The 14,017-nt window shown below is 40.7% G+C and overlaps 1 protein-coding gene across 1 annotated transcript in view; it reads left to right on the plus strand.

Annotated features, from left to right (window-relative positions):
* PCYT1A (phosphate cytidylyltransferase 1, choline, alpha) overlaps positions 1 to 14,017 on the plus strand; it is a 118,156-nt gene that overhangs the window by 13,367 nt on the left and 90,772 nt on the right. Inside the window, exon 5 of the mRNA XM_036743467.1 lies at positions 12,711 to 12,816. Coding sequence (XP_036599362.1) covers positions 12,711 to 12,816 — 106 coding nt within the window. The remainder of the gene's footprint in view (positions 1 to 12,710; positions 12,817 to 14,017) is intronic.

Below are 14,017 nucleotides of genomic sequence, written 5' to 3' on the forward strand. Positions count from 1 at the left end.
ACATCATAAACAATAAATCTAAGTAACAAGGAAGGAGGTGCCTTTTACAGCTATGGTTAAAGGGGACATTATTGGTTAGGCAAGGGATGGAAAGGATCACAGAGGACGGAATGAACAATTTTGATTACATAGATATAAAGGGCTTTTGCAGAAGCATAAGCAATGAAGCTAGAATTGGAGTGAAAATAGTGGACTGGGAAGGAATCTTTGCAATGAGTTTCTCTTTTGAGATTCTAGTGTCCCAAATATATAGGGAACTGATTCATGTATATGAGAGCAGGAATCCTTGTCCAATAAATGAATGGTAAGGGAATATGTATAGGAAGTTCTCAGAGGCGGAGGGACAGGATGTCAATAGCCATGCCAAAAAATACTCCAGATTGCTAAAACAGAACAGATGAAAGTTGAAACAGCTTCCAGGTCCTGTCTGACATTCATCATTTTGGCAGAGATGGAGGAAGGGGAAGATGAGAGTTGTTGAGGGGACATAGGAAAACAGGCATACTAATGGAGCTGGGGGATCTGTAAATTGGTACATTCTGGAGGGCAATTTGGAACTATGCCTGGGAAGTTACTGGGCTATTCAAACCCCTTGACCCATTTAGTGCCCTTACTGGGCTTATATCCTAAAGAATTAAAGAACAGAAGGAATATCTGTGGGGATACTCATGGCTGCACTTTTTTTCCCTTTTTTCGGCCACAAAAACTGGAGAGTGGGTAGTAATCATCTATTGGGGTGTAGATGAATGAGTTATATAAGAAATTAGTGGAATTTGTGCTGAAATGACAAAGGGGACAGATTCAGGAGCATTTCTATGAATTGATACCAGGAGGGTAAGCAGAACCTCCCTAGAATAATTTGAACAGTGACTACTACATCGTGGGGAAGGACAACTCTTAAGGACTTAGGAAGTATGTTCAGTGCAATGACAACTGGTCAACTGCAACTCCAGGTGAGAACAATGGCAAGATGTGCTTTTTACCTGTTGTTAGAGAGGTTATCGACTAGAGGTAAGGAATGGGGCATGGCCAGACATGGTCAAAATGTAGTGTGTGTTTTGTTTGACCATATTGAATTATTACAAGGGAGGATTGGGGAGTGAGGGTCAAAAAGGAGATAGATATTGGCAGAAAAAAAATAACAAAAACATCAAGTGCCACTGAATAGCAGGACGTTTGGAGGGGAGACAGACAATCAGGACAGTTTTGCAACTCATGTGCTCAATGTGATCAACTGATTTATTTCTCTATCTTTAAAGTAAACGGTATGAGGGAGGATTCTGGGAAGGTGGCAGAGTAAGTCAGAAAATCCCAGGCTCTATAAATGTCCCTGACAAAAAAAGATAACTTCACCTTAAAGTGAACATAGAGCTGCAGAAAGAAATAAAAGTCAGGGTAAAGCAGTTGTCCTCCTAAGACAACTTGAAAGGACCTCAGGAAAGACTCAACCTTGCCAGGCAGAGGTTAGGCCCAATTGAAGTGCAAACAGCTCCAGGCCGATTCCACTGAAACAACAAACAGCAAGCCCAGGAACTTTCAACCAGCTGACTGTTAGGGGGTTGGACAGCTAAGCAGGGGAAGAGCAAAAGACCCTCTGCTGTTGCCTGAAACCAGGCCTAGCTCTGCTGACTAGACACAGTCCAGCTTGCAGCTATGGGCAAGAAGAAGGAGTAAGCACAAGCTGGGTGAGTGAGTGCTGTAGCAGAGGGGCAAGGATGCTGCTGACTGTGGGCACTTGCCAGGAGAGCTGCTCTCCTATAGGGCTGTGATAGTCCCTGGTTTCCATTCCTGGGCTGAGGAGACGGCTGAAGTTTGCAGCTGCAGGGATCTGCAGAGAGCAGGAACATTTGTGAGACGGTGTGTCTGGGGACTGTAGCTCTGGCTTGGGAATAGAAAGGAGTGCCAGAGTTTAGACAGAGCTTAGAAAATAACAGTAAGAAGGACCTGAGGCCTGACGCACCATTGCCAACACCCCAAGACTAGAGCCAATTGATGAGCTGCTAAAAATAAAATAAAACAAAATAAATATAAAAATGAGTAAACAAGGAGAAAGAACCAGACCATAGACAACTACTATGGGGATAGAGAAGATATGGGTTCATCTTCAGAGGAAGAGAGTTAAGTTAAAGAAGCCACTCCTAATTCAAAGAGAAAAACAATTGATCTGGAGAACAGATTGGGGAGGTACAATATAAGAATTGTTAGACTACCTGAAAGTTAAAACCCAAAAAAGAGTCTTGATACAATTTAATGAAAAATTATTAAGGAGAATTGCCCTGAACTTGAATGAGAGGGTAAAGTAGAAATAGAAAAAAATCCACCTATCACCACCTGACAGAGATGTCAGGATGAAAACTTAGAGGAATATCATAGTTAAGTTTCAAAGCTCCCAGGTTAAGGAGAAAATACTGCAAGCAACAAGAAAGAAAACAATTTAAAGACCATGGAGCTACAATCAGGATCACACAAAACTTAGTAGCTTTTCTGTTAAAGACCATAGGTCTTGGAACATAATATTTCGAAGAGCAGAAGAGCTGAGGTTATGACCAAAAATAACTTACTCAGCAAAATTGAGTATAATCCTGGAGGGAAAAAAAAGGCTTTCAGGTATTTGTTACAAAAAGACCAGCACTCAATGGAAAATTTGATATAGAAGATCAGGAGAAACATAAGGTAAACATTAAAGACCAATTATAAAGGACTTAATAAGGTCAAGCTGTTTACTTTTTACATGTAAAAATATTATCAATACTTTTAAGACTGTCATCATTACTTGGGTAGTTTAAAAGAAAGGCTTGGGCTAAGCTGAGTAACATAGGTTGATTCTAAAAAATAAAACTGGGTAGGGAGAGATTAAAAGGAGCAGTTATCTCATACAAATGAGGCATGAAAGGAAGAACTGATACAGAAGCAGCAAGTGGGGGTGGAGGGCTGGTAGTGCTGGAACCATCCTCTCATAGGAACTAGATTAAAGAGGGAATAACATATACATCTAGAAGGGTGTGAAAGTCTTCTAAATTTATAAAGAAATAAGAGGGCCAGGGGGGAGGATAAGGGAGGGACTCTTAGAGGGGTGGGTAGTTGTTTGTTCTTCATTCTGGAAGAGGACCATGACATGAAGGTGAATTGGATTTAAGTGAGGGAGGGCTGTGCAAAGTCACCAGCCTCACTTTCTCCTCTGGAGCCATCTGGGTCGAGTGGCCAGATACACATCAGGACAACTGGAGATGGCCCCAGATATGGAAGACCTTGGCCTTTGAAAGCTAAGGTTTTTTAGCATGTCTCAGTTTGACTGAGGCAACTCCCATTCAGTGATTAAGGGTAAGTAAAAAAAATGAGGCAAAGAATGGCCCCTTTAACCTAGTCCAGAAAAATAAAATCAAACTGGGAGGGGAAGACCTTTAAGGTTTCTGGCCAAAACAAAAACAATTCCTATTTACATTCTCTGAGTGAGGGCCCAGACAATGACCCAATGGGGTCCCCAATGACCTGGGACCTAATCAGTGAGAGGCAGAGTGATTTGAGTTTAAGGGCATGGTTCTTAAGAAAGAAATCTAGCCTTTAAACTCCAAGATATCTTGCAACGTTTCAGAAGAAAGAAAAGAGCTGTATTGCCCCACTGTCTGGTTCCAGTTGGATCCCCAGTGGGGTTGTAGTTTTGTCCTTTGTTCCCATAGAGGAGGGTTGGGGGAGAGGATAAGGGAGAGACTTTTAGAGAGTGGTAGGTAAATTAAGGAATAAGAGGGCAAGGTAGTGGTTAGAAGTAAACTAGATCTGTAAGGAGGGATAGAGTAAACAGGGTGAGAAGGATAAATAATGAGGAAAAATAGGATAACACAACTAGTAATTACAACTTTGAATGTGAATGGGATGAACTTACTCATAAATAGGAAATAGAATACATTAAAAATTAGAATCTGACAATATGTGCTTTACAAGAAACACAAAAATGAGAGATACCCGTAGAGTAAAATAAAGAGCTGGAGTAGAATTTATTATGCTTCAGCTGAGATAAAAAAAGCAGGGGTAGCAATCCATGATTTCAAAGTTCAGAGCTTAAACAGATTCAATTAAAAGAAATAAACAGGAAACTGCACTATGTGTCACCAGTATTAGTCAGTTTTGTTCTAGAAATGTTAGCAATAGCAATAAGAGAAGAAAAAGAAATTGAAGGAATTAGAATGGGAAATGAGGTAATAAAATATCTCTTTGCAGATGATATCATGATATATTTGAAAAATCCTAGGGTCAATTAAAAATTAATTGAGACAATAATTTTAGCAAAAAAGGTTGTAAAATACACCCACATAAATTATCAACATTTTTATGTAGCACTGACAAAACTTGGTAAGAAGAGATAGCAAGAGATACCCCATTTAATGTAACTGTAGACAGTATAAAATACCTGAGAATGTACCTCTTACAAAGCACTCTTTATACAAATAAAGTCAGAGCTAAATAATTGGAGAAATATTAATTATTCATGGGTAGGCAAAGCTGTTATAAAAATGACAATTTTACCTAACATACTTATTCAATGCCATCCCAATTAAATTACTAAAAATTATTTTACTGATTTAGAAAAAAATGATAACAAATTCATTTGGAAAAACAAAAGGTCAGGAATTTCAAAGAAACTAATGAAAATAAAATGTAAAGGAAGTTCAGCAATACCAGACCTCAAACTCTATTATAAGGCAATAAATATCAGAATGATCTGGTACTGGCAAAGAAATAGAAAGGTAGATCAGTAGAACAGAATAGACATACAACACATGGTAGAAAAGGATTATAGTAACTTTGGGTCTGACACTTTTAAAGATTTAAGTTTGGGAGATAAGAATTCATTATTTGGTAAAAATTGTTGGGAAACCTGGAAAGCAGTCTGGCAAAAATTGGGCATAGACCAGTATCTGAAACATGAAAGCCCAAAGATATGGATTGTACCAAGATAAAGTCAAAATGGATACATAACCTAGATATAAAGGGAGATAATACAAGAAAATGAGAAGAACATGGAAACATATTACCTATCAGATTCATGGATAGGAGAACAATTTATGAATAAACAAGAGATATGAGAAGAACATGGAAACATTACCTATTAGATTCATGGATAGGAGAACAATTTATGAATAAACAATAGATAGAGAGGATTGTGAGCTTAAAGAGGATAATTTCAGTTATATTAAATTTAAAAGTTCTTGTATAAATAAAACCAATGTAGCCAAGATTAGAAGGAAAGCAGAAAATGTGGGAAAAAAGTCTTCATACACAGTCTCTTAGATAGAGGTCTCATTTCTCAAATATATAAAGAACTTTTTCAAATTTGTAAGAATATGAGTTGTTCTCCAATTGCTAAAATGGTCAAAGGATACAATCAGAGTTTTTTGATGAAGAAATCAAAACTATATATAGTCATATGAAAAAATGCTCCAAATCATTATTGATGAGAGAAATGCAAATTAATACAACTTTGAGATATATCATCTTATACTATCAGATTGGTTAAAGTTATAAATACCTTTCAATTGGGGAATGGCCAAACAAGTTGTGGTATATGATTGTGATGCAATACTACTGCATTATAGAAATGATGAGCTGGTTGATTTTAGAAAAACACAGGAAAGACCTGGACCTATGAAGGAAGATCCTCTCCACCTGCTCATAGGAGTATGTACAGTATGCTTTTACATATATGTGTATATATATGGATATGGCTATATATATGTATATACATTCATATTTAATTGTAATCTTCTCTAGGGTGGGGTGGGGAAGCAGAAAAAGTGCACAGCAGAGAACAAAAGAAAACTTAGAAGGAAGCACAGAAAAGCTGGGTAGCTTTGAAAACAATGCCTAGTACATAGTTTTTAAAAAACAGTCTGAAATGGAAATTCATGGTTTTATATTGAAGCCTTTCTTCATGTTCTGCTGTGTTCATGGAAATGTCCTTTCCCCCTCCTCATTTTGTAATTAAGTTTAAAATGAATAAAAAACTTTTAAAATGAGTAATCTATATGTAGCAGTAGTAGTTTCATGTACATCCTTTGTATATGGAAATGCTCATATTTGTTGCTGTTTATCAAGTTTGTAATAACAAAAAATTTAAGTCATTTAAAAAAGAGATAATTGTGGGGACACTTAATCAGAAAAGAACAGGAGGAGATGGAATTAAGGGTGGAAGGTTAGCCTCAGTGAAGGAAAGGGTCATCTCTTTATGAGAGACCTAGAGTAAAGGAGGAATGTGCCTAACCTGTTATATAAAAGAGATAGTTTAGAAATTAAAATTTTTTGAGTAAAGGTTCTGAACCACAGGAATTCATCACCAATTCAGTTCAATCCAGCAGATACTTGCTAAGCATCAACTGCGATATGTACACAGTATTATGCTAGATGCTGGATATAAAAAGAAAAAAGGCAATTTCTGCCCTCCAAGAGCATACTTAATACTGGGAAGTAGTAACAATCTCCAGATTTTTTATTTTCAAAATTTTGTTGAATTTTATTTTCTTTTCAGATCAATGTTCTTTCCTTTCCACCTCCTCCTTTCCCCTATTTGAGAAAGCAAGAAAAACAAAATTCCTGTTATAAACACATAGAATCAAACAAAATGAATTCCCACATTGGACATTCCCCCAACCTCCCAAACCAACCCCACCCCCCTTACCCCCGCACCCATATCCCTCGCCGCCAGTGTGTTATAGTCTGTATTCTGAGCTCTCTATCAGGAAATGGGTGGCATGTTTCATTTTTCTCAAGATTTTTTTAAACAGAGGATCTTTTTGAAATGCTTTAAATAAACCTACCTAAAAGTAGAGATGGACTAGATAACTTCATTCTCTTTATAGTGCCTTCATGCCTCATAGATGAATAATAAAGGTTATTCAGATTTTTAAAGTGTAATTTTTTTATTTTAAAAAAGTTACTGTTATTTTTACATCACATGTATCCCTCTCTACTACTGTCCCCACAGCATTCCCTTATCACAAAGAATCCCCCCCCCAAAAAAAAAGACAAGAGAAAAAAAATCAGCAAAAATGGTTAATACATTGAAAAAAATCTGACAACATATGCTGTGGATAGATTCCAGGGTGTCTCTGAAATTGAATGGGAAAAAATTATATCTTTATTTTTACTAACATTTGGTTTCCTTTGCAATGCTATTATTTCATTTTATGTATTTAAAAACATTATTCTGAGAAGGGGTTCAGTCTGCCTGGGGTATCCATAACAGGAAAAAAGATGAAGAACTCTTGCTGTAGACAGACACAGAAACAGAGAAGCAGAAGGCTGGAAATCTTGTCAAGGAGCCAGGCCTCTGGCAGCAGGGAATGAGCTGACCGTGGATTCCACAGAGAAGTAGGCCTTATAGCTGAGTGGACTATGTATGGGAGCAAACCCAGGGAGGCCAATCCAAAAGGCTAACCCAGGAGAGAGGGTGGATGGCACCAGGAAAAGGGGAAGGACATCAAGGCCCTATAACACTGGAGGGGAGTGAGTTGCTGTGGTTTCATGTGCTCCCTGCATGTGTCTCACTACCACTGTAGTCCAAGTCAGTGCCTTCTTTCAGGCATGAATGGGGCCTATCTGTGGGAGATTGTGCTCCAGGTTCATGAGGAGAATGTTTTGTAGCTATTCTTCCTGCTGCAGCATCTTAGTACAGGCCTTCACTTTGAGTTAATTGTATCTGTTGCCTGAATATTAAAGTTAAGTGTATTGGTAGGGATTGTAGTTTTAGTAGTGAGTTTCTACAGCCTCCTTTGGGACCTTGGAGAGACAGCAGTCACTCACCTGCCTACCCCCTCGACTACAGACATGTGGGTGCCAAGGTGGAGAGGTAGCCCCAAGGAGCACTACGCTGATAATCATTTCGGATGTATTATGTATACACACATAGGTATGTTTGTGTGTATGTACATGGTGTCAATAAATGCAAACACCTTGAAGGCAAGGACTTTTTTACTTTGATCTTTCTATTTCCAACCTCAGTACGGTACCTAGCACATAGTAAGCACTTTATTAATTTTTTGATTCTAAGACCTCAGACCTGGACACACACCTATAATTTGATTCTTAATTATTATAACATAACTGAGATCTCAGTGCTGTGTGCTTCTCCATCTTTACCTTCGTGGTCACAGAAATGTCTCATTGTTTGCTAACACAGACTGGAAAGAACCTTTAGAAATCATTTAGTTCAGCTCTCACATTTTACAAATGAGACAATTGAAACCCAGAAAAGAGAATTGATTTTATTCAGGGTTATAAAACTATTAAGTGGTGAAGTGGGCCTAGAACCCAATACTTATTACTCTTGATTTAGTGCTCTTCCTACTATTTTCATAACTTATCCTTTTAGAAGCAGCTCTGGATGTTGTCTTTTTCTTTGCTTTCATCACATAGAGTACTTTTGGTAAGGACATGTCCTCTATCAATGCAGAACTCATCCTTTTACAGAGCTCCCTGGGCCACTGAGGTTGTGGGTTGCTCTGAATCATGTGGCTATTATCGAATATGTCAAGAGGCTGGAGCTGAACTTAGGTCTTCCTGACTCTGAGGATAGCTCTCTTTATCCACTTTGCAATTCTGCCTTTCATTGTTAAAATTTTTCTGGGGGAAGGACTTTTTAAAAAATTTTTAAATGTTCTGTGCAAAAGATATCAAGGATTTCAGAAAAGAAGTCAGGCAACTTACAGATCAAGGATGTGAGGGAATAGATAGAAAATTTGAGTGGCATATTGTTACCCCTGCTTTACTAAAAGAGCATTAAGTTGAGTAGATCCTCTATGGAAGAATTATAATTGACAAGAAGGCTGGAAATGGTTTTAATTGCCTTGTTAGAGCATCTATGATGAAATCCTTCTGAGTATACAAAAGTGATCTGATAGTTATGATACCAGTCCTAAGTGTTGCAAGTATATTGTTATTGGTACTAAAGACATTTTCTCTTGTTTTCTCAGGACAGTTTGTTCTGTGTCGTAGCTGCATTTGGCTGTTTCTACTATTGATCCTTTGAAGAACGGTAAAGAAATATGACCAAAAAGAAATGTTGAAATTTTTCTTTGGTTTATGTACTGAGTTTATAATTCAACAAACAAGTATTTGTATGTCTTATTAAAATAAAGATTGGTTGATAGTTTGGCAACTACCAGACCTGCCCCAGGGCCTTATATTTTTAATTTTTGGTTTCTTATTTGTACTCCTAAAATTTCTATTCATTGTGCCCTGGAGTTGACATAGATTTTGAATAAAACAACCTCAGCCATCCCAAATCAGTACTTTATTGGTGTGCACATTGCTAATTCAGTCAAACTACCCAGACTGGGTTGTCTTGAATCCATTAGTTTTTTTCATAGCATCCAACGGTTCTTAGCATAGTGGACACTCAGTGAATATTAAATGATGTTGGTGGTAGCATCTTTTTCAGCCAAACTTGTAAATGTAGTGAAATGGAAAAAGCACAGAACAAGGAGTCAGAACAACTAAGGTTTTGCCCTGGCTCTGTCAGTAGCTGTCTAACCCTAGGAAGAGTCACTTCATTTTTCAGGGTCTACATTTCCTTATGGGGGTTAGCAGACTTGTAAGGTCTTTTTCCCAGGTCTAAAATGCTAGGGTTTTCTTCTGTTTATTTATCTTGAACTTGGGCATTTTTCCCCCTCCAATCTAAAAGCTGTATTTGTCCCTGTTAAACTTTATCTTGTTATATTTACATTTGGTATAAATGCTTGCTATGACCTTGACAAGCTAGTAAATGGATTGGAAACAAAATCTTGCGTGTATTTTCTTAATTTTTTTTTTCAGTGTCACAATGCTCCATTTCCCTTAAGTTTTCCTAATCATTGGGTCTCTACCCTTATGATTTGCTTAGTCTCTTGAATTCTGATGCTATATTGGCATCATAATACTTGCTGTGATTCTACCAGGCTAAAGCTTGGTAAGTTTTGCTCTGGCTATGAGGAAGGAACCTTGAATAACAGAACCTGCAAGCATCTGAGTCAGCTCATTATTTTGTGAATAAATACCCTATCCAACTTTGTTACCAGTGATGACATTGCCACACACTTTGCTTCAGTCTGCTGCTTCTTTGAGTTCTTGGCCAAGAGGTGAAAAACAGTTCAGTGGAGTCAATCTCAGGCACTGTTCTTCCCTACTTAGGTCATTTAAATTTCAGAAATTACTGAATGTTTCAACAGACCAACTATTTCTTTAACTTCAAGATATTTCCTATTTAAATATCTGTGGTTTTTCTAGTCCTTCTGGGTTGTTATGTATGCAAAAAAGCCCAGCTCTAACTAAATTCAGTTTACAGGACTACATTTTGCATAAAAATGAGAAGTACTCTTCCTGCAGCTTATAAGAAAGACTTCATGCATAACAGTGAAATGAACTTCCAAAATATTTTTGATCATAACTGTATGTGTATATATACTGCACATTATGAGCCAGTGTCTCTTAAAGTGAAACAACTGGATGTGTAGAAAAAAAATGACCTTGAACTTGAGGTCTTTTTGATCAGATTTAGAATAAAGAATGGATTATACATCTCTATTCCATGGACACTGGATGTTAAGGTGAATTATTGTTTGGGAATACACATATAGTTCGTCATCTATCAATGACAACGACACAAGGTTTGACTGTCATTTGAGTTTGACATCTGACGTTTGAGTTAATTTTCTTGGTTGTTCCACACAGCTGCAGTGTAACTGATTGGAGCTTTTAAACGATTTGCTTACTGAGAGAAAAACCTGTCTAGCTTTAGTTTTCTGCTTACTCCCTTTCTCTCTTTTTCCTCTCTTAACTTCAACAAAGACTTATTAAGCACCTACTGGGACATGGCGTCTCCAAAGACACCCCACCCCCACCCCACAACAAAAACATGTCTGCGCCCAATGAACTAACATTTTGCTTTCATTCTCCTTTTTCTGACAATGAGCATATAGGGTGAGCAGGTTAGGTAAAAAGAAAAGGAGACCATAAAAACTGTTTTTACACGTAACTGGAGGAAAATAAAATACTAAATAAAAGCTTAAAAAATTAAAAAGAAAAGGAGACCAGGAAGGCAAAGGTGATAGATAGCCCCTGGGTAAAGTTGCTTCCTAAGTTGTCTAGTAAGAAGAAAACTCAGCAGGTATAAAAATAGCAAAATGGCCTTTGTAGTAGTGTGGCACGAGGTGGAGCATCTGCCATGTATTTTCCCTTGGCCACTCTCTCTAATGTCACTTATAGGAGCAGACACAATTGGCATAGGCCCTGGCATAGGCGTAGCTCATATTTGCTGCCTGCTTTCTGGAAGACTGGGATATCACAGAAGTTGGCATGGTGAGCCCCACCTTCTGCATCCCCATTCTACTCTTTATTTGACCCAAGAGCGGCTTAGGATAGATAACGAGAAAGGGCTGGAGGTCCAAAGACCTCTGTGCATCTGGAGACTGATGCAGTGCCTATGATTTTTTAGTCAAAGTTTGGGGATTTTTTGAAATTTAGAACCTATGTGAACCTATCTCCTATTGTACCCTTTCTCACTTTTTGTTTTTTTTTTTTCCTTTTCCTTGATCAGATCTGTTATAAGCCCCTTCACCTATCCTGTGTTCTAGCCTTCATGACTTAATATGAGAAACTAATATTGGAACCCCAAAGCAAAATGCGTTAAATGCTTATGAATTCAATCCCATTTCCACACAAATAACAAATGTTTGGTCTGCAGCCTTTCCTTAGGCTGTAATCTCCTATATTAAAAAATTAATGATGTATGACTCCTAAGACAGGATCGAGTGGGTGTTTAATATTAGACACAAGGACCATTAAGTTTACATTCCTCAATTTATTTCCAGATTTAATAAGTGCAAGGCATGACACTAGGCTACACACGTAGTTAAGACTACTGTTTTACCTGTGTGCAACTCTGCACCTTTTGTAATTTTCAGGAATCGCTGGTGTTGCATATAGCTTCACTTCAAGTCGGTACATGGCATAGCCACTTCTAGGAGTTGGAAACTTTGTCAGTTCCTCCGGCGCCCAAGTGACCTTCAAGATGGGGTGAGAGGTTTGCTATTTAGCCCGGTGGATTCCCATAAAGCCGCCCTTTCTCTAGGTGTCGTGTTCACCTCCCTCGGAGTCTCCCCCTTCTTTCCCTTGCCCACCTCCTCTTAAGCCCCCCAGCCACGCTCCTTGGAGTGGAGTGGCCTCTGCCTAAACAACCGCAGCGCGCAGGTTCCTCTCCCTTCGCGTTATACAAAGCATCAGAATCGGGGCCCGGAGATCTAAGACCAAAACTGGCCCAGCCGGAGCAGCCCGGCCGGGGCTTTTGGGGGCATTCGGGCAGCCGCCCGTGCTCAGATAGAGCCCCTGCACGAAGTCCACTTCCTTCTCTCATTGATCGCTGGCCTCTTCGTGCCCGTGCAGAAACACGGCTCCTCCCTAAGGGCTGCAGGGGGCAAATACGCGGGCCTGCTGGCTTTCTGAGCGAAGGCTCCCTGGAGCCGCCTGGCCTGTGGGGCTGGAGCTCCGCAGCCTCTCATTTCGGGCCCGTCCTCCTCCCTGCCCAGCTCCTTCTCCCTCTGGCCCGGCTGCGGACGCGGAACCTTGGTAACCAGCCTGGAAGTTCCCGGTGGGAAACCCTGGGGGGGTGGACTCCCTAAGGGGCGGGGAGCTGTAAGGGGGTTTCCGGTTTGGCGTCAGCTGTCTTCCCGCGGTCCTCTTCCCTTATTGCTCCGCTAGTGACGCGGCGCTTGAGGGAGCTCTCGAGGCCGAGGGGAGTGCGAGCGGCTCGCACGGAAGCAGGCAGGCAGACGAGAGTAGCGGGCCGCGTAGGTAGGTAGCCCGGTCCGGGGGGCAACGGGGACTGGGGGCCGGGAGCTGGACTTGGGGAGGCTGTGAGGAGGGGGTGGTTTGGCGGGGAGGGTTTGACGAGGGATGGAGTGGGTGAGCCTCGGGGGGTCGCGGGTCCGAGGCGCGGCGCTGGGGCGGGGTCGGGAGTCTGGAAGTGTGGGTTCTGGCCCCGGCTCTGCCGGGAACGAGCTGTTTGACCTTTGTCTGGTCACTTCATCTCCTTGGGTCTGTGACATGAAGGGGCTGACAGCGGGGTCGGGGGCGGGGCGAGTGGGGTCCTTAGACTCGGGGCTCGCTCCCGGTGCCTCCGGAGACTGGGGGTGCAGAAGGGCCATTGGGGATGGGGGGCTGACTTGGGGACACGGGGTCGCGGTTGAGGACGTCTTCTGGGCTGGTTATTGACAGCGGCAGTTAGAAGCGAGGCAGACGTCAGTCAGGTGAGATGGTGGAAACCCGCAGGACGGAGTGGCCAGGGAGGGAGTGGTGCTCCCGGCCCGGCCGGTCCCGGGGTGGGGCTGTCTGAGGGGGACCCTGCTCCGGGGGCAGAGATTGCTAGTTAAAAAGAGAATACTGCGGAGCGGATATTAAGCACTTACTGGGTGCCGAGGATTGTTCTAGCCGCTAACGAGACACAAAGTTTGGAGTTAGACCGTGTTCCTGCCATCAGGGTGCTTGTTGACCCAGAAGAGCTAAATGTGATAGACACCACTGGTCTGTTAGTATATGGAAAAGGACAAAGATAATACCTTAAATTTACATATCACTTTTAAATTTGCAGATTTTAATGGATAGTGGCCCATCGTAGGGAATGAAAGCCAGGGCAGAGCAGTCATCTGTGGTCAGTGGCAGTGACCAGAATATAATTAAGGGGTGCAGCCGTTTGAATATTGTTTATGGGGGGAGGCGGGGGAAAGAAGGCAGATCAGTCCAGCCGGAGTGGTGTTTTTCATGAGACCGTTCTATGAGTAATCTCGATACTATTTTAAGCTACTGGTTTTATTTCCTAGTTATTTCATTTTTGACTAGTTCTACTAATCATGCAGATAAAAAGAGTTAATTTTGAGTTAAAGTCAGTTTCCTTTTACCTTCCTTTGCATCCTTGCAGAACTGCTGCTGCTAATTAATAATAGCCAGTGCCTCCTGGCATGGGAAGATTGGCCAGGGGGATACATTTTAAGTTGTC

The sequence above is a fragment of the Trichosurus vulpecula genome, chromosome 2, assembly GCF_011100635.1.
Source record: "Trichosurus vulpecula isolate mTriVul1 chromosome 2, mTriVul1.pri, whole genome shotgun sequence".
NCBI lineage: Eukaryota > Metazoa > Chordata > Mammalia > Diprotodontia > Phalangeridae > Trichosurus > Trichosurus vulpecula.